This window comes from Lampris incognitus, chromosome 7 (assembly GCF_029633865.1).
Source record: "Lampris incognitus isolate fLamInc1 chromosome 7, fLamInc1.hap2, whole genome shotgun sequence".
Taxonomy (NCBI): Eukaryota; Metazoa; Chordata; class Actinopteri; order Lampriformes; family Lampridae; genus Lampris; species Lampris incognitus.
In genome coordinates, this window is record NC_079217.1 from 64,897,924 (window position 1) to 64,925,690 (window position 27,767).

The window sequence follows — 27,767 nt, forward strand, 5'->3', positions numbered from 1 at the left end:
GATGTCAGTCAAGCACGCAGCAATGTGTGTCTCTACTTGTGTGTCAGAGGGAGGGAAGGACAAGATCATGTCTTTGGACTGTGGGAGGAAACCTACGCAGACACGGGGAGAACACGCAAACTCCACACAGAGGACGACCAGAGATGACCCACCACGGTTGCACTACCCCGGGGCTCGAACCCAGGACCTTTTTGCTGCGAGGCGACCGCACTAACCACTGCGATGGTTCTCCAAATGCCACGTGATACAGCAACTCTGAAGTGATTTTTCTGCTCAGCTTGACGTTGTCTTGTCATAATCTCTTTTTCAGGGAGCAAAACGTTTGAAAAGATGTGTTGTCCAGTGCTCTGTGTGTGTTTGTCTGACTTCCTGTCTGTCCAGCAATGTCCTCCTCAACTGGTGTGCTCTCCTGTCCGTCTACCCGTGTGTCTGTCTGTCATACCTCCATCAGTCAGTCATCCTGAGCTCATCAGTTAACCTGTCTGCCTGTCTGACTGTCCCCCTTTCAGTCAGTCAGCCAGCCAATCCCTCTCTCTGAGCACCCGTCTACATCTCTGTCTGTCTGTCTACCTGACTGTCTCCTGCTGCGTCTCCCCGGCAGGTTTCCCTCCAGGAGGAGTGGGAGGCTCTTCCTGGATTTCTCTGGCGTGTACATCAGGAGCTCTGGTGGCTCTGGAGGGACAAACAGAGCGGACGCACGTCAGCGTTAAGCCACCTCCACAACACAACCTCCAACAAGCAGGCCAGAGACCACAAGGACGGGGCTGACAAGAACATTTAGGTATTTACTCAATAAATAGTTATTTAAACATCCACCCATCCATTATCCGAACCGCTTATCCTGCTCTCGGGGATGCTGGAGCCTATCCCAGCAGGCATGCGGGGAGACACCCTGGACAGACCGCCAGACCACCACAGGGCCGACACCACACACACAGGGACAATGTAGTACGGCCGAGTCACCTGACCTACAGGTCTTTGAGTCACCTGACCTACAGGTCTTTGGACTGTGGGGGGAAACCGGAGCCCCCGGAGGAAACCCACGCAGACACGGGGAGAACATGCAAACTCCACACAGAGGACGACCCGGGACGACCCCCAAGGTTGGACTACCCCGGGGCTCGAACCCAGGACCTTCTTGCTGTGAGGCGACCGTGCTAACCCCTGCACCACCGTGCCGCCCTGGTTACATCAGTAATACTGCCTCTTATTCAGGCACACCGTCTTTGGTCAACACGACGAACTCTGACCTGATTGGCGCCTGCCTCTGTGATAGGCGTGAAAGTCGTCCAATCGTGGCGAGGCGGAGGTCCTCTTCAGGTGCTCCTGCTCGAACTGAGGAGCTGCAAACAGGAAGTGACGTCACTTTGGTAAAACACATATTAACTAAGGGTCATCGGGACGCGTTAAAGCGCTCCACAGCCTGCGGAGACGAGGTCCAGAAACGTTTTTTATCGAAATATTTGTCGAAAAGACTGAAAATGTCCAGCGTAGCCAGACACGAGACACAAACCTGATCATACCCCAACTCTGAGGACAAACAGATTTACAATTAAAAAAACAACTAGATCCACTAACTACACACACACATCACTAGAACCACCGAGACGGTCATGTGACCGTTGTGGATTTTCAAAGTTTAATAACTTTATAAAAAAACAGATACACTCCTGAATGCTCCAAAATTTGCATATATTTGCATTTAAAATGAGTTTTAGATTGATTACACAAAAAGTTAAGGACAAGATCTCCCTAAAACGACCACGAGCGGTCAGCATGACCGTCTCGTAACTTGTGCGTGACGGTGTGCGTCATGTCAGTATTCATGACGTGTGTTGGTGGCGTCATTTCCTTCGTGAAGTTCATGGCTGTGTCCTAGAAACACACTAGCGCCCTCTAGTGCAGAGAAATGGTCTAAGCCTGAATTCTGATTATGTCCAACATGTGTGGTTACAGACGCACCATGACTACCACCGAGGCGCTGCAGCATTTACAGGCGTTGGACAGCGGCCATTTTAAATTGTTTAAAAATAGTATTAAAGTTGTTAAAATGTTAATTTTGGTGTCAGCTAGTTTCATAACAGACACACTAACACGTGTACTGCATTAATATCTCAGCTGGGTATTTATCTTGACAGAATTTAGAGTTTAAAAACTGCGGCGGTCAATTTGACCGCCCACGGTCATTTTAGGTAGGAGTGAAATCCCGGTTGTTTGGTAAAAAATGGATGCTAACGACCCAGATGTGGATTATGATTGTGGAACTGAATTTCTTACGTGTGTACATTTGTATGTGCATGTGTCTGTATATAGGTTTGTTGAGGTGTGTGTGTGTGTGTACGCTCATGTAAACTCACATTGACAGATGTTGTCTCCCAGGACCTGCCTCGCCTGGGTAAAAACAGATAAAATAGAGTAAAAAAAAAAAGTAGATGTACAAATGAATCAACAATAAGCTGCCATGGGATCCTTTTCACAAGCTGCACTCTTCACTTAACTGATCCTGAAAAGCAGTGCAGCTCGTGCAGTGACGTTTTCAGATATCACCAGTAGGTGGCAGCACAACTCAGCAGGAACTAAACGTGCGGTCTCAGGGAGAGGTGACTATTAGAGAGGGAGGTTTGGCCGCTAATGATCCGCGTGTCCAGTACATGCTGGTGGTCTAGCTGGCCTTTTAAAACCACGACCGCTTCGGAGCAGTTCATTCTGGCGGAGAACGAGTTGTAAAGTTAGCAGATGTACAGCCGAGTCCAGCAGCGGCGCCGCGTCCAAAATCTACAAAGTGAAGCCGGTGAGTAAAATGACATCATAAATGATGGAAAAAACTACAAAAATAAAACCCAGGTAGTAAAACAATGGAGTTGTTACTTTAATATCATGAACCCTTAATCTGTACCATTAGAAACGGTTGTTTAGAAAACCCAGCTGCGGAGGAGGCACAAGCCAGTGCCGGTCCCAAACCCGGATACATGGGCAGGGATACGTCGGAGGGCATCCAGTGTAAAACCTTCGCCGAATCAAATATGTGGATCATAAATCAGATTTCCATACCGGATCGGTTGAGGCCCAGGTTACCAACGACCGCCACCGGTACTGTTGGCCGGTGGAATCTACGCTACTGTTGGGCGAAGGAGAAGGCATGTCCAGAGGCAGCGGGAGAGGAGCAAGGGTAGGAGTGTGGAGGTGAGAGTGGGAATGTTGGCACTATGACTGGTAAAGGGAGAGGGCTGGCTGATATGATGGAGAGAAGGAAGGTAGCTATACTGTGTGTGCAAGAGACCAGGTGGAAGGGGAGTAAGGCCAGGGGCATCGGAGGAGGGTTCACACTCTTCTACCATTGGTGGGAATGGGAGGAGAAATTGGATAGGGGTAATTCTGGAGAGTGAGTCGGAGGTGAAGAGAGTGTTGAACACTAGCAGCTCGAAGTAGTAGTGGTAGTAGTAGAAAAACTGTTGTTTAGTTTTAGAACAGGTTTAAAGATCTTACACTGTAATGTGAAGCAGCATTTCTAATACACCACGTCCATCCATCTTGTCCATCCCTCCATCCAAAGTCTAAAAAGCTAGTGTGATAATGAGACAGGATGGTGCTTCACTGTCTGTCTGTCTGTCTCCTACATTTCTCTGTACCTTCTGTGGTAGTGAAGCTGGGTGGTTCTCCACAATCAGCCTCTTGAGGTAATGCATCCACAGTCTCTTCTCTTCTTGGTTCTTGGTCTAAATGGAGTCACATTAGACATGATACACAAAGTACACAATGTACAGAGGACATCCAGTACAGTCTCTCTTTCCTCGAATTGAAACTGCCGTGAGTCAGCTTGATGTCCCTCATGATAATTCTACCTCTCTGTTCTCTGTTCTCCATTTTATAATTCCTAATAATACGTGACATCATGTTAGAACAGCGATGGGGAGGATGGCCTCACCTGGACTACGTGCTGCTGTTTGGGGATAGTCTGGTCAGACACTTTGAAACACAGCGGGTCTTTCATGGTCTCCACTAACAACAGATTACAGCACTGCAGAGACAAAGACAAAGAGACAGACAGAGATGGAGAGACAGACAGACAGACAGAGAGAGAGAGACAGAGAGAGACCAGTTAAAATAGGTGATGCCCTGTAATATCCGCACACACCACTAGATGTCACCATACATCACTTTGAGATTTGCCATGTGACCCAACGTGATATGATTATCCATCCATCCATTATATATGATTATGAAGTTTTTATGTATTTAACTCGATGTTAACCCGCAGTGATACGTCATTATGAAAAGCTCAGCAGTTTAACTCACAAATATGTGTGTGTTGTAGACAAACCGCTCCAGCCTCTTCTTGGCGATCAACAGCATCCGATCAAACAGGAAGAACGCTCTCTCCTTCTTCACCCGGTGGACTCTGAAGGAACCTTCAAGAACCAGCTCCCCGAAACCGCTCAGGTCCGGACCAGTCCAGTTCTCTAACAGGGACTCTATTTCCTGGTTAGATACACAACAGAGGGCAAAGGTTGGAGGTCAAAACATTTAGCGTGGCCAGATATGCAGACAGAGAGACATATCGATAAACAGACGGACAGAGATATGCAGACGGACAGATTTCTGGACTGACAGACAGACAGACAGACAGACAGACAGACAGACAGACAGACAGACAGACAGACAGACAGATAGATGTACAGAAAGAAAGAAACATGTTCAGAGGGACAGGCAGATATAGAAAAAGTAAGTAAAGTTTATTCATATAGCCCCTTTCAAAGAGTCGCGAAATGCTTCATTCATCTTCAGCTGTTTCTCCGGGGTGGGGTGGCAGTGGCAGCAAGCTAAGTAGGGCACTCCAGACGTCCCTCTCCCCAGCAACACCCTCCAGCTCCTCCTAGAGGATCCCGAGGCGTTCCCAGGCCAGATTGGACTTGTAGTCCCTCCAACGAGTTCTGGGTCTACCCCGGGGTCTCCTCCCAGTTGACCGTGGCTGGTAAACCTCCAAAGGAAGGCGCCCAGGAGGCATCCTGATCAGATGCCTGAGCCACCTCAACTGGCTCCTTTCAATGTGAAGGAGCATCGGCTCTACTCCGAGCTCCCTCCGGATGTCCGAGCTCCTCACCCTATCTCTAAGGCTGAGCCCAGACACCCTACGGAGGAAACTAATTTCAGCCGCTTGTATCCATGATCTCACCGTTTTGGTCACTACCCAAAGCTCATTACCATAGGTGAGGGTTGGAACCAAGACTGACTGGCAAGTTGAGAGCTTTGCCTTCCGGCTCAGCTCCCTCTTCACCACAATGGTAAAAATTAGATTGGCGATGTAAGAGGGTGCCCATGCAAGGCTCTATAGGTAATCACTAAAACCTTACATTTAACCCTATATTCAGTTGGAAGCCAGTGTGAGGCAGGCAGAATGGGAGTCATAGAGAGCACTGCAAGTTCTAGTTAGAAATCTTGCAGCAGCATTCTGAATCATTTGTAGTGATCCAGAGAGGATTTGCTGAGGCAAGTAAAAAGTGAATTATAATAGTCTTGGTATGTAGAAATGAACACACGAATAATAATTCCCATCTCAGCACGCGATACAACAGGCCTGAGCCTAGCAATGTTTCTCCAATGATGAAAGCAGGAATAGGTCAGCATCTTGACATGAGAAGTGAAGGACATGCTATTGTAACACTGGGTTACATCGTATAAAATAATAATAATGATAATAATAATTTGTATCAAATTTGGCTCAAACTTAACACCAAGGTTTCTGAGACTGGACCAAACAGAAGAGGAAATAGAATCCAAACCAAGCATGACCTTAGAAATCACACGTCCTGGGGCAATAATAAGGACTTCTGTGTCGTCAGTATTTAGCTGTAAAAAACTGTTTGCCATCCGGTCCTTAATGGCCATCAAACAGTCATGAAGGACCAGCAGTTTATCTGGCTTGTGAGGGTCCAGTGAGAGACACAGTTGCATATCATCTGCATAGCAGTGACAGTAGATGCCATACAAAACTACTACTCAAGAGGAAGCATATAGGGGCAAATAAAATACACTACCCCCTTCCTTCGTGAAGCGCGTCCCCGCGCTTCAGCGTTATCAGCTCCTTCACGCCTCTCGACGCATGCGCTTCCGATGGCCTCACAGTCTCACCATCCCACTTCCAACACTCATGTAGCGAATTCAGAGGCAGCCAGGAAGTGAACCCGGCTCGCCCGCAACATGGGCGACTGCGCTAACCAGTCAACTAAAGGGTCTGACCCGTTAGGCAAGGGCTAGCGAGTCTACTCATCCGTGGTCATTACCAGTGTTGCAGTTGAGTCACTAAACCTCGGGTCCATGTCGAGTCTCGAGTCCCCAGTGTTCGAGTCCAAGTCCCCAAAGAAGAGTCCAAGTCGAGTCCGAGTCATCAAGGTAGTGAGTCTGAGTCGAGTTCCAAGATGGGCTCCAGTGTTCCACTCTGGCACCGTAAAAAGGCTGACATACAAATAAAAAAGGTCTACATTAAACAAACATGACACAGCTGTCGCCACTTCAAAGGGAGGTTATTTACTTCGTGCCACAACAGCCAAACAAAACAACAAACAAAAAACAGTCTTCATCAATTAACAAGTCCGAGTCCTCATCTCCAACTTCCCGAGTCTGAAGGCACTCAACGCTCGAGTCCAAGTCCAAGTCCGCGTCATCAGTGCTCAGTCCAAGTGGAGTCACGAGTCCTGATTTCAGGACTTGAGTCCGAGTCTTGGACTAGAGTACTACAACACTGGTCGTTACAAGATCAAGGTTTAAAGTATTGCATAATGAAGGGCGTGGCCGCTTTGAGTGACAAGTGGGTCAGGACCTGGTCGCAATGCGTATCCATGGCACTTGTATCCTAGTTGACCCATGTAAAAATAATAATTTCAGCGAATCTCTTGGTTACACTGATATTGATCATGTGAAGCAGCCATTTCCAGTTGGTCTTGTTGGATTTCGTGAAAATAAAACTCTTGTGTAGCGGCTGGTAGAGAAGGGGGAACTAGTCCACAAGCCACTGGCGGGGCAGGGTGGACACGCATTGATTACGTACATGCGCATCTTCATTAATGCCCGCTCTCTGAAATGATGGTATGTAGACAGGCAGCTAGGCTTATTATTATTATTATTATTATTATTATTATTATTATTATTATTAATTATCATTATTTATTTATTTATTTTGTCAGAGCATTTGATTTATTGATTGCTGTTGGAATATAAAGACATGAAATTGCCTACCCTAGCTTTAAGATGCGAGTGCGAGGGCATCCGGGTAGCGTAGCAGTCTATTCTATTGTCTATCAACACGGGGATCGGATCGCCGGTTCGAATCCCCGCGTTACCTCCGGCTTGGTCGGGCACAATTGCCCGTGTCTGTGGGTAGGAAGCCGGATGTGGGTATGTGTCCTGGTCGCTGCACTAGCGCCTCCTGTGGTCTGTCGGTGCGCCTGTTCGGGGGAACTGGGGGGAATAGCGTGATCCTCCCACGTGCTACGTCCCCCTGGTGAAACTCCTCACTGTCAGGTGAAAAGAAGCGGCTGGTGACTCCACATGTATGGGAGGAGGCATGTGGTAGTCTGCAGCCCTCCCCGGATCAGCAGAGGGGGTGGAGCAGAGACCGGGACGGCTCGGAAGAGTGGGGTAATTGGCCAAGTACAATTGGGGGAAACAAAAAGATGTGAGTGCAAGTCATCCTTTTAGATGGAAGAGAGTGCAATTAGAAGAGAGATCAAACAAAACACATTGATGATCAGTAATGAACAGCTCGTTAAATGTTATCAACACGTGGACCGAGAGTGAGAACCAGGTCTAAGGTAGGACCTGTTCTTCGTAGGACCAGAAACAATTAAAAAACCTGACAACCTAAAGACATAGAATGACCGACAGATACGGGTGGTTTTTTCTTCATTGTGTGGACATGCGGGGTGAACTGCTGACAGATGCTGCAGAACCTGAGTTTCGTAAGTTTGACCTTTGAACAGTCAGCGGGGAAGGAAGTGTGCAGGCGTTGAACTCTGACCTCTCAGAAGCTGGGACGGGAGGTTAAACGTCAACTCTGTCTACATGTCTTTCTGTCTGTCTATCCACACTCATTCATCCATCCACCTCCCTGTCTGGCTGTCAATCATGTTCACACCCACCACCACGCCTCGTTTCGGCTGTCAATCATCCACCGTCTACCAACCCGGATAAAATCTACGGGCTACACTGTCCTTCTTAATAACTCTGTGACTGTGTGGACATTAAAGCACAGCAGCTGTCAGCTGTGCTGCACCAAGCTAAATTGCGCCCCCCCCCCCCCCAAAATTTTAGCACCAGCCGCCACTGAAATAGACATGTGACCTCGCCCCTGTAAAGGCCACCAAGTGTGTCCACATGTGGAGGACGTGTTAGGTGGAGTGTTACTGCATGTTACTGACGATGTTAACACGTGCACGGCGTGTGGAATGCACGTCAGACCTGACCCTGTTTGACCTCCACCTGTCTACACGTCTGTTTACAAGCCTCAGAGAAAGCACGCAGAAAATCACATGCGTGTCCCGGCTACTCCACCTCATGTTGGACTGGCAGCAGGGTTTGTTTGTTTTTTTTCGGGTTTGTTTCACCTCAGAGCCAAAGGTAAGGAAAATGCACCAGCTCCTGGTTCTGCACGTTGCTCGTCAAGACCAGTTCACATTTTGAAACCACACATTCGTTCAACACTGGATGTTAACAAGAACAGGTGGGCGCTAAGGCGACGGAAGATTTTGATTGGCTCTGCCTTGATCTCAATAACAGTTAAAAGTTGTCTCACAGACATACATAAAATACCTCCATGTACCTGTGTGTGTGTGTGTGTGTGTGTGTGCACGCACGCTTCTCCGGGGATTGTCACCTTGTCGTGGTGGAGAAGCTTGTGTGGTCCTGAGATCCCGAGAGTAATGCCATCTGGAGCTATGCTCCTGGTAGGGTCACCCATGGCGGTAAGGTCAAGGGGGAGGTCCCTGACAAAAAGCAATCTAACCAAGACCTCAACGGTGGAACACACGGGAGATTATGGCTGACTTTAGGGAAGCATCACAATGGCTGGGAAGGTGGATGAAGGCTGCAGCAGAAATGGATCCCCAGTCGTCTTGCCACTGGATCCTGACCACTGGATCCGTCTTGCCACTGGATCCATGCCACTGGATCCTGACCCAGATCTGTCAAGGCCTGTGTGACGGCTGTCTGTGCACCAGTCCCCCCCCCACGTTAAACAAAGTCACACACGGGCGTCCTCCATAAAGGGAATACACCCTAACATCTCAGCTTAAGTCCTATGGCGACCGGCAAGTGGCGATGGGGGCAGGATTGTGAGATCTGGAAGCCCTTAGTCATGAGCCGGCACATCAGGTGATGGGTACTAGACTCAGTCACTGGGCTCTTGGAACGAGGTAGAAAGAGCCCTTTGGTAGCTGCACCCACAACTGAGCAGCCCTCTTTAGGATCCACTCTGCTCACCCCGCCTGGGGAAGTGGCTAGGAAAGGTGCCCTAAAAATAGGCTGCTTCAAACCTCCTGACTGGATTACTGAGTCCAGAGGGATCACCACATGCGGTCAGAAACAAATAAACATGAACTTTGGAGCCTGGAATGTGTGCACACTGATGGATAGTTCAACCAGTGACAGACTGGAGAGGAGAACTGCGATCATCGCTAGAAAACTGAAGAGATGCCGGATTGACATGGCTCCCCTTTCTGAAACCCGATGGGCAGACGAAGGACAACTGGAGGAGGAGAAAGGTGGCTACACTTTCTTCTGGAAAGGAAAAGCTGCTGATGAGCCCAGGATCCATGGCATTGGATTTGCCATCAGGAACCAGATACTCAGCCACCTGTCTGAACTTCCTGTGGGGATCAGTGAGCCCGGTGCTTGCCAACAACAAGATGGCAACAGTTGAGAGTGCCTATGTCCCTCCTTTAGACTCTGAAAAGGAAGTAAAAGAGACCTTCTACGTCTGCTTAGATGAGACACTGTCAAGAATCCCCAAGGACGGTAAGATTATTCTCCAACAGCACAGCTGAACCAGACATTGCCAGCCACATTCCTCAGAGTACCATCAGAAAAGACATTAGGGAACCTCCCTCCATGACAGAGGTGCAAGATGCCATCAGCAGCCTTAAGTATAACAATGCTGCAAGTCCAGATGGGATCCCAGCTGAGATCTTAAAGGAAGGTGGACCAGAGCAACTGTACCACATCCACGCCCTCCTCCTCCAGGTCTGGGAAAAGAAGAACTTCCCTCAGAGCTCATGGAAGCTCTAATAGTGGCCATATTCAAGAAAGGGGACAAGGTGGAATGTGGAAACTAAGGGTCATCTCACTCCCGTTAACAACAGGCAAAGTCCTCGCTCACGTCCTCGCAAACTGACTGCTATCACTGGCTGAGAAAGTATTCCCAGAATCTTAGGATGGCTTCCACCCATCCAGAGGTAAAGCAGACATAAGATTTACAGCACGCCAACTCCAGGAAAAATACCCTGAACAAAGACAGCCTTTGTAGATGGCTTTCATAGACCTGACAAAGGCCTTTGACTCAGGAGACCACCAGGCTCTGTAGGGCATACTATCAAAGATATGGCTTCCCTGACAAATACATCAGAATATTGTGGCTTCTACATGACGGCATGTCAGTCACAGTGCTCAGCAACAGTAGCTCCAAGTCAGAGCCCTTCACTTTGGAAACAGGGGTTTGGAAACAGGGATGCATCATCACACCCACCCTGTTTGCCATCTTTATTGCTGCCATACTCCACCTCATTGGCGAAGAGCTGCCATGGGGGATCCCAATCCTATGCAGAACTGACAGCAGGCTCTTCAACTTTAATAGGTTCAACGCCAAGAGCAAGGTCTGCAACACTGCCATCATGGAGCTTCAGTATGCAGACAACAATGCCATCGCAGCACACTATGCAGAAGACCTCCAGGACATTCTGAATGCCTTTACCAAGGCATACAGTGCCCTAGGTCTAGCAATACACATCAAGAAGACCCAGGTCCGATATAAACCTCCACCCAACCAGCCAACATAAAAGTTGACAACAAAATTCTTGAAAATGTTGATCACTTCCGTTAATTCAGCAGCCTTCTCCCCTCAAAAGTTGACATTGACTCTGAGGTCAACCATTACCTAAGTTGTGCCAGTGGCGCTTATGCCAGACTCAGGAAGAGTCTTTGAAAACCGAGACCTGAAGGCCCAAGCAAAACTCCTGGTCTAGATGGCTGTTGTTTTCTCCACCCTGCTGTATGGAGCAGAGTCATGGACCACCTACAGCAGACACCTGAGAGCCCTGGAATTATACCACCAAAGATCCTTAGGAAAGATCCTGAGGAACAGCTGGAAGGACAGATGCACCAAAATCAGTGCTCTGGAAGAAGCCAACATGACTAGCATCACCACCACCATAATGCAGCACCAACTGTGATGGACAGGCCATGCCATCCACATGTCCAACACACGTCTCCCCAAACACATCCTGTACCCCCAGCTGAAGGAAGGTCAGCCAGCTCCCGGCGGGCATATGAAAAATTTCAAGGACAATATCAAGACCAGTCTGAAGAAATTCAACATCACACCGAGCAACTGGGAACACACTGCACTGGATAGGCGCTCCTGGAAGAAATCTATGAAAGAAGGAGCTGCACTGTGCCACGGAGAAAAGGCGACAGCACCACAAGGAGAGAGAGAAAAAGGCTCAACCACCACCACCACCAACCACCACCTCTTTCCCCTGTCCACACTGCAACACAGTATGTGGATCACAGATCGGCCTCTACAGCCATCTGAAGACCCACAAGTAGACAACCCAATGGAGAGGACAGTCATACTCAATTTGAGTGACCGCTGACGATGATGGTGCGTGTGCGTGTGTGTGTGTGTGTGTACCTGCAGCCTCACTGCATGCTCTTGCTTTCGCTTCATGTCATTGATGTACCAGGCGACAGCCGTCATGGTGATGATGGCATCCTCGATGACCTGGTATCCGGGGTCACTTTTATCGAAGTGCTTGGAAAGTTCCTGAGAACAGAGTCAGACATACTCACAGTTAGTCTACAACCTGGAATTGACTTCACCAAATTAACCTTCTGTTCATCAGTTATATTACTGGTAACCGTGGGCAACCAGCGGGCACTGACGGCTGTTATTTGACCAATCACATTGTTTGGAAACTATCCCCCGTATGAAGAGCAGTAAGTGGTTGGCAACACAAGGGTGATTTAGAGTCAATTTTGGATCCTAAAACTCTTTTCAAACTGTCTTCATCATCTCTGCAAGTCATATTTCAACTGTCAAAGAATTTAAAAGTGGACGGATGTCCAGTTTGACTCTTCTCCTCTGTCTCCATCTGTCCTTCAATGATTGAAGAGGACTTAACAGGGCAAACAATCAGGTATCAGACCTTTTTACCTGCACTCGCCTGGACTCAGTATGGCTCCCGGAGAGACCAGCTGGTCCTGACGTTGTGGGGAACCATTGGCTTTGTTTCTATCAAAGCACTTTCATGTCCATTAAGTGCTGTATTATTGGAGTACGGCTGGCAGTGGTATTGCATTCGTCTTACCCCACTATTGGCTTGGGGTCATTGCTTTAATTTACGGCTCACTGGAAGTCTCATCTGCTCCGGGTCCAGCCTTCAGCCAGAGGCCACACAGAGGTCACACAGCTCAGCACAGCGTCAGGTCAGCATGTGGGACAGCGTGACAGTTCCAGCTACACAGAGCAGTAATCTACCAAGACTTCTATCCCAACACACCATTTATATAAAAAAAAATGGAATGATGGGCGTCCGGGTAGCATAGCGGTCAATTCTGTTGCCTACCAACATGGGGATCGCCGGTTTGAATCCCCGTGTTACCTCCGGCTTGGTCGGGCATGCCTACAGACACAATTGGCCGTGGTTGCGAGTGAGAAGCCGGCTGTGGGTATGTGTCCTGGTCGCTGCACTAGCACCTCCTCTGGTCGGCCAGGGCGCCTGTTCAGGGGGGGATAGCGTGCTCCTCCCACGTGCTACATCCCCCTGGTGAAACTCCTCACTGTCAGGTGAAAAGACGCGGCTGGTGACTCCACGTGTATGGGAGGAGGCATGTGGCAGTCTGCAGGAGCAGTGACTGGGATGGCTCGGGAAGAGTGGGGTAATTGGCCAAGTCCAACTGGGGAGAAAAGGGGGAAAAAATTCCAGAAAAAAATTCCAGAAAAAAAGATTGCAGCATTGAGGATTCTGGAGTCAAGAACTATTTCAGTCTCTAGTGATCTGGTTTTAACTCGCTGGAATTGACTTTTATTACTGCGCGCTGGAGCCAAATCTCTGCATGCTGGCGGGAAACAGAGGGGCTGCTGGGTAACTGGCGCTCAGCAGGCCTTCAATCAGGAAGTACTGGCAATTCTTCCAACCTGAGAGCTTCTTTTCAGGCTTCATAAGAGACAGTTTGGAGTCTGGTGTCATGTGAGGTGATTTGTGGTATTCACGGTGCGTTACGAGACAGAAGAACCACCGGGACACCACACTTGAGTCAACGTGACGCCACGGCTGAGTGAAATCCCTGTTCCACTGCTGATGATGATGCTGATGATGATGCTGATGATGATGCTGATGATGCTCAGCTGGACGTGCCTGTCGGGCTGATCATCATCCCCACATGACTAACTGTACCGGACACGAAGGTTGCAAATAAGACATCGCTAGCGCTCATCCTTCCACCCCAGCTTGCCACAGTATTTGTTGTAGATAGTATTTGTTGTTACCTGCAGAACTATAGAAAATATTTTTGTTACCTGCAGTAGTAGATAGTATTTGTTACCTGCAGTAGTACACAGTGTTTGTTGTTACCTGCAGTAGTAGATAGTATTTGTACCTGCAGTAGTAGATAGTATTTGTACCTGCAGTAGTACATAGTGTTTGTTGTTACCTGCAGTAGTAGATAGTATTTGTTACCTGCAGTATTAAATAGTATTTGTTGCTACCTGCAGTAGTAGATAGTATTTATTGTTGCTTGCAGTAGTTGATACTATTTGTTGTTACAAGCAGTACAAGATCGTATTTTTTGTTACCTGCAGTAGTAGATAGTATTTGTTACCTGCAGTAGTACATAGTGTTTGTTGTTACCTGCAGTACTAGAAAGTATTTGTTGTTACCTGTAGTATTAATATTATTTGTTGTTACCTGCAGTAGTAGATGGTATTTATTGTTGCTTGCAGTAGTTGATACTATTTGTTGTTACAAGCAGTACAAGATTTTTTTTTGTTACCTGCAGTAGTACATAGTGTTTGTTGTCTGCAGTACTAGATAGCATTTGTTGTTACCTGTAGTACCAGATAATATTTTTTGTTATCTGCAGTACCAGAAATATATTTTATTACCTGCAGTAGTAGATAGTATTTGTTGTTCCTTGCAGTACTAGATATTTTTTGTTACCTGCAGTAGTAGAAAGTATTTGTTACCTGCAGTAGTAGATAATATTTGTTGTTACCTGCAGTAGTAGATAGTATTTGTTGTTGTCTGCGGTATTAGATAATATTTGCTGTTACCTGCAGTACTAGATATTTTTTGTTACCTGCAGTAGTAGACAGTATTTGTTGTCTGCAGGATTAGATAGCATTTGTTGTTACCTGCAGTACTAGATATTTTTTGTTACCTGCAGTACTAGATAGTATTTGTTACCTGCAGTAGTAGATAAGTGTTTGATGTTACCTGCAGTACTAGATTGTATTTTCTGTTACCTGCAGTAGTACATAGAATTTGTTGTTACCCGCAGTACTAGATAGTGTTTGTTGTTGTCTGCAGCGCTAGCTAGTACTCATTGTTACCTGTAGTAGTAGGTGGTATTTGTTACCTGCAGTACTAGATAGTGTTTGTTGTTGTCTGCAGCGCTAGCTAGTACTCATTGTTACCTGTAGTAGTAGATACATGTTTGTTGTTGTCTGCAGCGCTAGCTAGTACTCATTGTTACCTGTAGTAGCAGGTGGTATTTGAGGATTCTCTGGACGGGTTTCAGCAGGTAGGTCTCCAGCGGTAAGCAGTGGTTCAGGGTGGTTTGTCTCTCCTGGAAGAAACGAACCAGACACTCGCTTTTCATACAGTCCCTGAGCACCGCTACTGAACTGTGGAGGGAGGGAGGGAGGGAGAGAGAGAGAGAGAGAGTAATGTTTACTGTGGGGAAACTGTGTGTGAGAGAGAGATAGGGTGGCATGGTGGGGCAGTGGTTAGCGCTGTCGCCTCACAGCAAGAAGGTCCTGGGTTCGAACCCCGGGGGGTGTCCAACCTTCGGGTCATCCCGGGTCGTCCTCAGTGTGACGTTTGCATGTCCCCCCTTTGTCTGCGGTGGGGTCTCGCCCACCATCAAAAAGACATGCGTGTTAAGGTTCATACTCCTGTCTGTGCCCCTGAGCAAGGCATGGCAAGATGAACTGGAGTTGGTCCCTGGGCACTGCAGCTGCCCACTGCTCCCAGCTACACAGCTAGGACGGGTTAAATGTAGAGTGTCAATTCCCTACGGGCATCATTACAGTATATCAGAGAGGCCCTGTTTACACCTGGCATTAACATGAGTCTTGGGTGAGCCAGTCACAAGTGGACAGTTTGATGTGCGTCAGTTCAAATCCGGCATTAGAATGCGTCTCCACATGCGTCCTGAGTGACCACTTGTGGTCGGATCTCACTTCCCCACTCGATATGCAAATAAGCACGTACATTTTTTTTGGAAAGAACAAATGTGTTGTTGTTGGGCCGGGGGAAGCCATGTTTCTGGTTCTGATTCATGGTGACAGAAACACTAGCTAGAGAAGCGGAGAATTTTACTGATGGTTTACCACCTGACCATGTGGATTACACAAAACAGGGGCACGGGGTGGTATGTACAACACCGCAGTGCGCGTTGCTAAGCGGCCTGGGCGCTGTAATGTGCCGCATGGTAGTTGACGGGCTTCTGCTTGTGGAGACAGAGGAATCCGGAGCAGCCGTGATGTCTTCTACAGACGCCATTCTCTAATGTCTTCTGCAGCCCACCGAGGCGTTCGACTCAAGGACAGTAAAACCAAAACACACTCCAGCAGCTTGCAGCAGCTTCCAGGCCTTCAGGAGGCTTGAATCAGCATTTTCAGGCCCGTCTTTAAAAACGCTTAAGACGCTCGCCGTCTGCAGAAGGACGGCAGATTGTGCACGTTTTTTTGTTGTTGTGTTAAGCAGCAACCATTCTGATTGGAATTCAATTCCACAAATCCGCGACCGGGAGCCACCCAGTAAAGCCCGTATCCTGCTGTAAGGCCCGTGGGAGCCGTCCCAGTAATCAGAACCCAGTAATGCTTTTGTACCTCCACGACACTGAATCTAAACACTGCACATGAATTTGAAGACCGGATGAACGGATCGCATGACCTCTGACCTTCGTTACCAATCAAAACGCGACGAGCCAAGAGAGGGGGGAGGGGTCTGGACGTCTTAGCTCTGGTAAGTCCGCCAAGTTTGTGTACCGGTATTTAATTGTATTTGGTTATGTCAAAGTTCAAAGGTCATATGATGATGAGGCACCCGAGACACCAGATTGTCGTCATTTACACGACCGCTAGAGGTCGCTCAACTTTAAAACATAACTACAGGTTGTAATAAGCTGCTTGTACAAATGACCTATGGGGTCAATGTAGTCCTGTGATGGCCTGGCGGCCTGTCCAGGGTGTCTCCCCGCCTGCCTCCCAATGACTGCTGGGATAGGCTGCAGCATCCCCGTGACCCTGAGAGCAGGATAAGCGGTTCTGCTAATGGATGGATGGATGGATAATGGACGGATGGATGGATAATGGATGGATGGATGGATGGATGAAATGAAAAACAGTTTCTGCTAATGGGGAAATTAGCATCACAGTGGGTTTCGGTCTGTCTGGCCTCCATCAACCACCCCCCATCCCCCGCCAGACCACCATCACCCCCACCCCCCACTAGACCACCGCCGCCGCTGCTCTGTTGGCCTTAAAGATGCTTCCTGTCTGTCTGTCCTCTGGTTCCTCAGCAGATTGGCCTCGTTACCAAAATGCGCTTCACGTTGTTTGCCTCCCAACATGTTGGGCTCGCTGACGTAAATCACTTCAGCATCTGGTTCAGCCCAGCGATGCACAACCCTGAGACCCCGCCGCCATCCTCAGGGTCTTCCTCTTCCTCCGGGGAGGACAACATGTCTGCTGCCTCCATCTCCACTGAAGCCTTTTAAAATGAGACAGTTCACTGAGAGGAAGACGCTTCGCTGCTTTCCGCGGCCGCTCGGTGGTCGGAACCGATCTGACCCAGATTCACAACGAAGCCGAAGGGCTGCGGATGGAGGAGACGACCCGGCCCACTGCCGAAAGCTGAGGCCAGATCAGGGTCAACCTGTCAGGAATCAACACAAACTGGCTACAGGCTTCACCATGAGCCATCTAAGACTCACACAGATGTTGATTCATACATAGCGTGTACACACACACACACACACACACACACACACACACACACACACACACACACAGTGGGAGTGGGCAATGATCCAGCCCAACCCAAACATGTCTGTCAGACAAGTTCGGGAGATGGTGTGTGTGTGTGTGTGTGTGTGTGTGTGTGTGTGTGTGTGTGTGTGTGTGGGAAAGAGAGCGACAGAGACAGAGAAAGAGAGAGACAGACAGAGAGAGAGACAGGCCGACAGAGACAGAGAGAGAGAAAGAGAGGCAGAGAGAGAGACAGACAGAGAGAGAGAGAGGCAGAGAGAGAGACAGACAGAGAGACAGACAGACAGACAGACAGACAGACAGACAGAGACAGAGAGAGAGAGACAGACAGACAGACAGAGGCAGAGAGAGAGACAGACAGAGACAGAAAGAGAGACAGACAGAGAGAGAGAGACAGACAGACAGACAGACAGACAGACAGACAGACAGACAGACAGACAGACAGACAGACAGAGACAGACAGAGAGAGAGGCAGAGAGAGAGAGACAGACAGAGAGCATGGATTACAGGAGCTCCTGAAATATTTTGGTTGTAAAACGAGTAAAACCTTTCAAAACCAACCGAAAGCAACAATTCCCAAAGCAAACTAGTAATTAATATTGGTAACATCAGTTTTATTAACCGGACTCATAACCCCTTCTTCTTCTTCTTCTTCTTCTTCTTCTTCTTCTTCTTCTTCTTCTTCTTCTTCTTCTTCTTTTTCTTCTTCTTCTTTCAGCTTGTTCCCTGTTTCTCAGGGGACGCCACAGTGGCTTGTACATCGGTACCCTGCGAGGGCACAGTACCAATGGCGGCCGTTGTTAACCGGGGCCTCAGCCAATCCTGTATGGAGCCTCGACTGATCCAGTATGGGCTTGTCAATCCGCATAATGATTTGGCAAAACTTTACACCGCGTGCCCGTCCTGACACAACCACTAACCCTGTGGACAGGGGCACAGGTAAAGCGCTGGATGCCATCCCAGTATTCATGGACTTGCGCCATGCCCGTCACTATGGACTCATAACACTACAAGCCAATTTCAAATCTTGGCAAGCTAGCTGGTCTGACCCCCTGGTCAATCGGCTGGTGAGTCTTTTTAGTAGTTTACAGTAGTCTCCCTCCCCCGGAAGAGTGCCCTCGCGCTTCTTTCTTCCCGCGCTCCGAAGAGACTTCTGAGGATCTGCACGCTTCCGGACACTTCCGGATCCCACCACTGCCACCAGTGCAACTGAGCATTATTTCCGCCTGTTGCGGGACTGGATCCAGGGTTGTACTGCACCACGAGGCGACATCGCTAACCACTCGACTAAAGGGGGCCAACCCCCTGGCCGATCGGCCAGTGAGTCTTTTAAGTAGTTCATACTAGCTAGCTAACTTCAATGCATTTACGGAACTACCATCCACAAGACAACGCCCAAGAGACCAGATCCAGGATTCAAAAATAAAACTAAGGGAGTAGCAACTACACATTTGGAACCGGAAAACGGGCAAAACCACCCCAGATTAAGGAAAGGCTAGCTAATGCTAACCACTAGAAACTTAGCTAACGAGCTAACAAGAAAAGACACCAAAATTGAAACAAGTAAGCAAACCTTTTTATTTTTTCCACTGTTCGGAAGAAGGGAACCCTCATACATCACCACTAGCCGTGTAACTTACTTTTTACGGCAAGAACGGACCTTTCAGGAACTGTGGAACTCTTGTAGCTAGCTAACAAAATAACATCAACATTAGCTACTACTGACATTAGCCATCCCTCAGAGCTGACAGAAATAAACAGCCGTTTTCTCAAAACCTGATTGGCTGAAAATACGCGGACCTTTTTTTTCAAAATAATTCTTAAATTTTAGCAAAATGGCCACAGCAGCAGCACCACCACCACCATGCCGTTCCCATCCTTTTGAATATCCAGTAGACATACACACAGAAAATGGCAGAAAACAGTTTAGGGTGAGGCTCCAGACAGAAAACCTGATGAGACTGCTATCAGACAACACAAATGCATGGTATGCAGCTTTCTGTAAACATCCTGAATTTATCACCAAAAAAAGGAATCGGCAAAGGACGACAACGATGAAATGAAATGAATGATGATGAAAACAAACAAGAGAACAAATTCCTCACCATGAATATATACCAAAAATGGCACAATCATGGTGCAGGGTGACCAAGCTGCCCTCAGCTCCTTTGAGAATGTGCTCCATTCAATTAAGAAACTATCAGAAAATGAAAAAGATAAGATTAGCCAAGCCCTCGAAACACCAAAGTTCACATCCAGCACCACCTTCCACCGATCAGGCCCCCTCAGTCAATGCCGTCACACTTTTGTCTGTATCCCTCCCCCAAAGCCCTGGTCTAGAAGCTGCAATGGCCCAGCTAAGGAACAGCATCTCCCTGATAGAGGTAGAGGTAGTGGAGCTGAGAGAAAAAGTGGGAAGCTGTGCAGCCAGCAACCCTCACACTGATGTTCTTAAGGACCAGCTCAACCTAGCAAAGAACCAGATGAAAGCATCAGTGCAGGAAATAAAAAGAGAGGTTAAAAGTCTAATCCAAGACAAAGAAAAGCTACAGAAAGAGCGCACAGAAATTAAAGACACAGTGAGAAAAGACATAACAGAAATGCAGAGTGAAATGAGAAGGGAACTTACAAAACTCAATGAGGAGCTCGACCTTAGAGATGAAATAATTGAAACTCTTCAAACAACTTATCCCCTTCCCACCCCAGACCCCTCACAGAGCTCTGACCTGCCACCCACTTCGCAGTCCAGCAGCCGACAGACCTTATCTGCCCCTGCAAAGACAAATCCTGCTCCACTACCTACATCCAACACACGCTCAGCCCCTGCGCCCTCCAAGGAGAAAACCTCACCTACACCAGCTAAGCTAGATAAAGAAGCTAAGGTGGCCATCCTGATTGACTCCAATGGCAAAGTTCCCCAAGAACAGATATTATTCCCTGGACAGAGAGTATCCAAAATCTGGAGTCAAGAATACAAGATGCCCCATGTTATCTCTCCGACCCCGAGTTTGGCATACCAGCTCACATAATAATACACACGCACACCAATGATTAAAGATCTGAACAAGAGCGAGTGGGAAACCTCATGAATGGGCTGGCAAACAAAGCAACCAATCTTTTCCCCAACTCTAGAATCACTATCTCCACCCTTCTCCCTCACAAAGACTTCCACCCAACAACAATCCAGAGTGAATGCTGACATCTCCAGAGGCTGTGCTCGTCTCCCTAATGTTCATCTGGCCCACCACTCCGACATCTCAACACAGGACCTGTATGACCACTGCCATTTAAGCAAGAAAGCAGTGAGGAAGCTTGCAAAAACACTGACAGACACAGCACTAGAGAGACAGCTCCCCACAACAGATGGACACCCTAGCCCCCAGTCATGTCCCCCCCCGTAGGAATACACCAGGGTATAACCACCCAGACAGAGAGAGACATCCACCTATACATCAGCACCACGATCAACACACCAACCAAGCCACAACACCCAGTCCACCATTCATCAGGACCAACACATCACCCCCAGCACCCAGCACCTCAGCCAAACACCGGCACTTGGATTCACTCCGCATGACAGTGAGGTCAAATTCCTACTCTATGCAGATGACCTAGTCCTTCTTTCACCAACGGAGGAAAACTCCAGATTCAATTACACCTTCTTCAAAAGTTTTGCCAGACATGGGCCCTGGCAGTTAACATGAACAAAACTAAAATATTAATCTTTCAAAAAAGATCCAGATATCAGGGGAGACAGCACATATTTAGATTAGGACCAAATGAAATTGAACATACACTAGATTACACCTACCTAGGCCTTAGAATCAACTGTAAAGGAACATCCAACATGGCACTGAATGAACTAAGAGACAAGGCACGCAAGGCTTTACTTGCCATAAAAAGTAAAATTCCTTTTGAAATTCCAATCCGGATTTGACTAAAAATATTTGCATCAGTGACAGAACCAATGGCCTTTTATAGCAGTCAAGTGTGACCCACACTCTTTCCATTATAAAGCCTTGCAATACCAAGAGTTGAGCAAAGACAAGAACTCTCCTACCAACCTGGTCTTCAGCCATCCAGTTCTACTAACACATACTAACACCTTAAAGGCACAAGACCAGGTCCAGACTACACAACATATCCGGCTTAAATAAATTTCCTCAAACCTAAAAGACAACGATCATGAATATTCCATCCATTATCCAAACTGCTTATCCTGCTCTCAGGGTGGCGGGGATGCTGGAGTCTATCCCAGCGGGCATTGGGCGGCAGGTGGGGAGACACCCAGGACAGGTCGCCAGGCCATCACAGGGCACAGTGTCCGAAATAAGATTAATAATGAGAATAATGAGAATAACAAGAGTTAAATAATTAATAATTACTACTGGTAACTAATTACCAATCTGGTTCCTTGTATGTGTCCATGTACAAGTACATGTTGGGTATATGTTCTGATTCCTTGTTGTTTGTAATGAATGCTTTGGCAACACAAGTGTCTATTTGTCAGGCCAATAAAGCACTTTGAATTGAATTGAATTTGAGAGAGAGAGAGAGAGAGAGACTGTTTGGAGAACAGAAGATATTGTTTTTCCTATAACAACCCAGCAGTGTTCAGCTCCAGAAAGCTGCTGGGGAGCTCCGCTCCGCTCTGCTCCGCTCCGCTCCGCTGCTTCCACTCCGCTCTATTATATGTTTCTACTAAAAGCTTTTATCTGCACCATAAAACCACACGCCTGCCAACGGGCCGTTCTTCAGTTAAAACCCACGAGAGCCGTTTTGTCCCCCAATGCCCTCGTGTTGCTGAAACCTCACCAAGGAGTCTGTTTTTTTTAAAGAGGTTTCAAGGTCGGAGGTCACAGAAATCCCTCAGTATGGTGGAAACTGGACATACGTGTTAAAATCTCACACAATCACCGTCTGCTTTACTGCCACACACATTTTTCATGTTGAAAGGAATTTGGCTGCGTTACGCTCCACTGTGACTGCTGACACAACACAACACAACACAACATCCAGAAAAATAAGGATGCACACCAAGTCAACATGAGTTAACGTGAATATTAAAATATAAAGTACTGTGAAACACTGTATGAGCATGCATAATGTCGCAGTCGACTCTGTGCATAACTGTAGTCCACTCACTTCCGGTTTCTCCTGCAGCGGTCATACCAGTGTCCTTTTTGTTGGCGTGTGCTGTTGACAACGGCATATATTTTGCGTTGCCTGCTAGATTTACCATGGACACATGTCAACCACATGCACACAACTGTCCACAAACCTTCACCTGCACCTACCAGCACACGGGTCAGAAGTTTCTAGTTGTACATGTCAAGTTACGTTCCGCTCCCGGGGTGGGAAGATGGTGGCGCACATTTGCGTTGGCAGCGGCCTCACCCAGTACCGTCCATGCAGTGTCTTTGTCCACGTTGCCTCTTAAGTTTTGTCTTCGTTTGATGGCTGGGAGAGCTGGCGCTGGATTGGCTGGGAGAGCTGGCGCTGGATTGGCTGGGAGAGCTGGCGCTGGATTGGCCAGGAGAGCCGGCGCTGGATTGGCCGGGAGAGCTGGCGCTGAATTGGCTGGGAGAGCTGGCGCTGGATTGGCCGGGAGAGCTGGCGCTGGATTGGCTGGGAGAGCTGGCACTGGATTGGCTGGGAGAGCTGGCACTGGATTGGCTGGGAGAGCCGGTGCTGGATTGGCTGGGAGAGCTGGCAATGGATTGGCTGGGAGAGCTGGCGCTGGATTGGCTGGGAGAGCTGGCGCTGGATTGGCTGGGAGAGCTGGCGCTGGATTGGCTGGGAGAGCGGGGCAGGCTAAGCTAACTGCTAGCCCATGCAGACTGGCAGTTGCGATAACACCGAGGGCGGTCTGGCGGCGGCTTCGCCTGGCGTTGACTGTGGTGTTTTTGATGTCGTTGTGAGGAGTGCGGGGAGGTGTGTCGAGGGTGTCTGGCTGGGGGAGCTGGCGCTGGATCGGTTTGGAGAGCTTGGTCTGCTTCGTCTGGTGGGCCCAGGGACCACGGCCCCTGCCTGGAGCTGGGCCTGAAGAGGAAATGTTGCGGGCGGTCTGACAGGACGCGGAATTGGAGCAGGCTAAGCTAACCGCTAGCCCATGCAGACCAGCGGTTCCAACAGTCCTCCTGGCTGGCGTTCGTTCCCTTGGACAGTGATTTTATGTTTAGTTTGGATATGTGTGTTAGTCTGGGTATGTGTGTTAGTCTGGGTATGTGTGTTCTTGTAGTGTCTTTGTGTTGCACTGTTGTGGGCTGGGGGAAACGGCATTTCGTTTCATCAAGTGCATAAAGTGAAATGACAAATAAGGTGTTCCTGATTATGAGGTTGAGCGGACGGACGTAACTTGACATGTACAACTTGAAACTTCTCACCTGTGTGCTGGTAGGTGCAGGTGAGAGTGTGTGGACAGTTGTGTGCATGTGGTTGACATTTATCCACGGTGAATCTTGCAGGCATCGCGAAAAATATGCCATTGTCAACAGCACACACCAACAAACAGGAAACTGGTATGGCCGCTGCAGTAGAAACCGGAAGTGAGTGGACTACAGAGTCGGTTGTATTCACTTTATTACATATCCAAACGCTGGGTCTTTGAGAGAGAAAACACACCTACAAATGACCAGACATGAAGGATAACATCTACAGACAGGAGGACTGTGGAATATCCATACCAAGTATGTAGAAGAAGAAGAAGAAAGAAACACTTTATTTCATCATTGTACTCTTACAATGACGAACTAGGCGCCACGGTGGTGCAGTGGTTAGTGTGGTTGCCTCACAGCAAGAAGGTCCTGGGTTCGAGTCTCGGGGTAGTCCAACCTTGAGGGTCGTCCCGGGTCTCCTCTGTGTGGAGTTTGCATGTTCTCCCCGTGTCTGTGGGAGTTCCTCCGGGGGCTCCGGTTTCCTCCCACAGTCCAAAGACATGTAGGTCAGGTGACTCGGCCGTACTAAATGCCCCATAGTATGAATGTGTGTGTGTGGGCCCTGTGATGGCCTGGCGGCCTGTCCAGGGTGTCCCCCCGCCTGCCGCCCAGTGACTGCTGGGATAGGCTCCAGCCTCCCCACGACCCTGTAGTGGGCAGTGGGCAGCTGCAGCACCCGGGGACCAACTCCCGTTCTCCTTTCCATTGCCTTGCTCAGGGGCACAGGCAGGAGTATTAACCCTAACATGCATGTCTTTTTGATGGTGGGAGGAAACCGGAGCACCCGCAGGAAACCCACGCAGACACGGGGAGAACACGCAAACCCCACACAGGGGCGACCCGGGACGACCCGGGGTTCAAACCCAGGACCTTCTTGCTGTGAGGCAACAGCGCTAACCACTGGGCCACCGTGCCCCTGCCCCTTTAACAGTGTCTTTATTACTATAGAGTATAAATGTCATACAGCACAGAGAGGTAAGCCCTGACGGTACAGTGAAAGAACGTGTGTGTGTGTGTGTGTGTGTGTGTACTTACTTAGGGTAGTTCATGCAGTAGAGTGTATAGATGTCAAAGGCTTCACTCTAGAAGAAGAGAAACACTTCATTAGAGGAGATAGACAGACAGACAGACAGACAGACAGACAGATGGACAGATAGATAGACAGACACACATATGTGAATGCAGGTAATTGGCATCGTGTCACGCTGAATGTGACGCCCAGTGGGGTCAACCACACACACTTCTTTGCTATTGGTTGAGGCTCCGCATTCACCAGTCAGAGTTCACTAGTTCTATTCTGTTGCCTACCAACACGGGGATCGCCGGTTCGAATCCCCGTGTTACCTCCGGCTTGGTCGGGCGTCCCTACAGACACAATTGGCCGTGTCTGTGGGTGGGAAGCCGGATGTGGGTGTGTGTCCTGTTCGCTGCACTAGCGCCTCCTCTGGTCGGTTGGAGCGCCTGTTCGGGGGGGGGGGGACTGGGGGAATAGAGTGATCCTCCCACGCGCTACGTCCCCCAGGTGAAACTCCTCACTGTCAGGTGAAAAGAAGCGGCTGGTGACTCCACATGTATCGGAGGAGGCATGGGGTAGTCTGCAGCCCTCACCGGATCAGCAGGGGGGGCTGAGCAGCGACGACAACCGACTCTGTGCATAACAGTAGTCCACTGACTTCCGGTTTCTACTGCAGCGGGCATACCAGTTTCCTGTTTGTTGGCGCGTGCTATTGACAATGGCATATTGTTCACGACGCCTGCACGATTCACCACGGATAAATGTCAACCACATGCACACAACTGTCCACGAACTGTCACCTGCACCTACCAGCACACGGGGGAAACGTTTTAAGTTCAAATTACTTAACATGTACGACTTGAAACTTCTCACTTGTCTGCTGGTAGGTGCAGGTGAGAGTTCATCGAAAGTTGTGTGCACGTGGTTGACATTTATCCATGGTGAATCTTGCAGGCGTCGTGAACAATATGCCATTGTCAATGGTTGGCGCTAAATCCAACGGGGTGTAGGCACGGAAGTACCCGTGATTAGCTGTTGCGTCGGCCAATAGACAGCGCGGAACCTCAAAGCGCACTGACTTGAAACAAATGATGCGCACTGAAACATTTAGCTAGCTAGCTTACAACTGACCTTAACATTGCCAGATCGTACTGTAATGACAGCTAATGTTAACACTTGCTAACAATGGAAATTCAGAAAGAGTTTAAACCCTAACCCTAACCAACAACCCATCACGTCTACTTCCGTGCCTACACCCCGTTGAATCTAGCATCAACCATTGTCAATAGCGCACGCGCCAAAAAACAGGAAACTGGTATGACCGCTGCAGTAGAAACCGGAAATCGGTGGACTACAGTTATGCACAGAGTCGACTGGCAGATCAGTCACACGTAGGAGAAGAGACAAGAGACAAATGCCTAGTCCACATGTACACGGGTATTTTTGAAAACGGGGTTTTTCCTCCTTCGTTCATAAAAAAAACCTCTGTCCAAATGAAAGCGCAAAAACTCAAATGAACGCGCCGTCAAAAGCACGCCACACCAACAGGTGGCGATATAACCCTAATCTGAAGCCATGTTGGCCAATCGGAAGCCTAATAAAATGCCAGATTTTTAGTTTTTGAACATCTGCACCGTTGCAGTTTTCCAACAGGTCCGTTTTCAGTGACCTAAAACACAGCATAGAAACAAGCTACGTTTTCAAAAACACACGTGTTTGTGTGGACTAGGCAAAAGACACGACATACCTTCATGTCTCACCCCTTCATAACATGCAGTACACACACACACACACACACACACACGCACACACACAGAGAGGTACAAACACTGTGGTATCAACGCTCCATGGCCAAAAGTATGTGGACACCCAAACATCACACTCATATGTGATTGTTGAACATCTCATTCCAAAATCATGGACACTGATATGGAGTTGGTCCCCCTTTGTTGCTATAACAGCCTCCACTCTTCTGGGGAAGCTTTCCACTAGATTTTGGAACCACGGCTGCAAGGATTCCCTCCCATTCAGCCAAAAGAGCATTAATGAGGTCAGGCAGATGTTGGGGAGAAGGCTTGGCTCACAGTCGGTGTTCCAATTCATCCCAAAGGTGTTGGATGGAGTTGGGGTCAGCGCTTTGTGCAGGCCAGTCAATTTCTTCCCCACCAAACTCAGCCAACCATGTCTTTACGGACCTCGCTTTGTGCATGGGGGTATTGTCATGCTGACACAAGAAGGGGCCTTTTGTAAAACTGTTGCCACAAAGCTGGAAGCACACAATTCTCTAGAATGCCACTGCATGCTGTAGCTCTAACATTTCCTTCACTAAAGCTAAGGGGCCAAGCCCAATCCATGAAAACAGCCCCAGACCATTATTCCCCCTCCGCCAAACTTTACAGTTGGCACTATGCAGGCAGGTATTCGGGCAGGTAGCATTCTCCTGGTATCCGCCAAACCCAGATTCATCCATCTGATGTTCAGATAGTGATTCATCACTGCAGAGAGCATTTCCACTGCTCCAGAGTCCAATGGCAGTGTACTTTACACCACTCCAGCCGACACTTGGCATGGCACGTGGTGATCTTGGGCTTGTGTGAATACTCGGCGGTCCTGTTCTGTGGTCTTGTGTGTCCTACTGCTTCACAGCTGAGCTGTTGTTGCTCTGCGACATTTCCTCTTCACAATAACAGACTTACACTTGACCGGGGCAGATCTAGCAGGGCAGACATTTGACCAACTGACCTGTTGGAAAGGTGGCGTCCTATGACAGAGCCACATTGAAAGTCACTGAGCGCTTCAGTGACTCTAGTCTATGAAGTCTGCATGACTGTAT

The 27,767-nt window shown here is 48.5% G+C and overlaps 1 protein-coding gene across 1 annotated transcript in view; it reads right to left on the bottom strand.

Moving 5' to 3' along the window:
• The window catches only part of plekhg2 (pleckstrin homology domain containing, family G (with RhoGef domain) member 2), a 175,082-nt gene that overhangs the window by 20,352 nt on the left and 126,963 nt on the right, over window positions 1-27,767 (bottom strand). The window contains exons 6-14 of the mRNA XM_056282925.1: window positions 24,955-25,001; window positions 14,962-15,112; window positions 11,900-12,031; window positions 4,297-4,479; window positions 3,926-4,018; window positions 3,630-3,716; window positions 2,358-2,391; window positions 1,251-1,343; window positions 571-672 (exon numbers count right to left, since the gene is read on the bottom strand). Of these exons, the coding sequence (XP_056138900.1) occupies window positions 571-672; window positions 1,251-1,343; window positions 2,358-2,391; window positions 3,630-3,716; window positions 3,926-4,018; window positions 4,297-4,479; window positions 11,900-12,031; window positions 14,962-15,112; window positions 24,955-25,001 (922 nt within the window). The remainder of the gene's footprint in view (window positions 1-570; window positions 673-1,250; window positions 1,344-2,357; window positions 2,392-3,629; window positions 3,717-3,925; window positions 4,019-4,296; window positions 4,480-11,899; window positions 12,032-14,961; window positions 15,113-24,954; window positions 25,002-27,767) is intronic.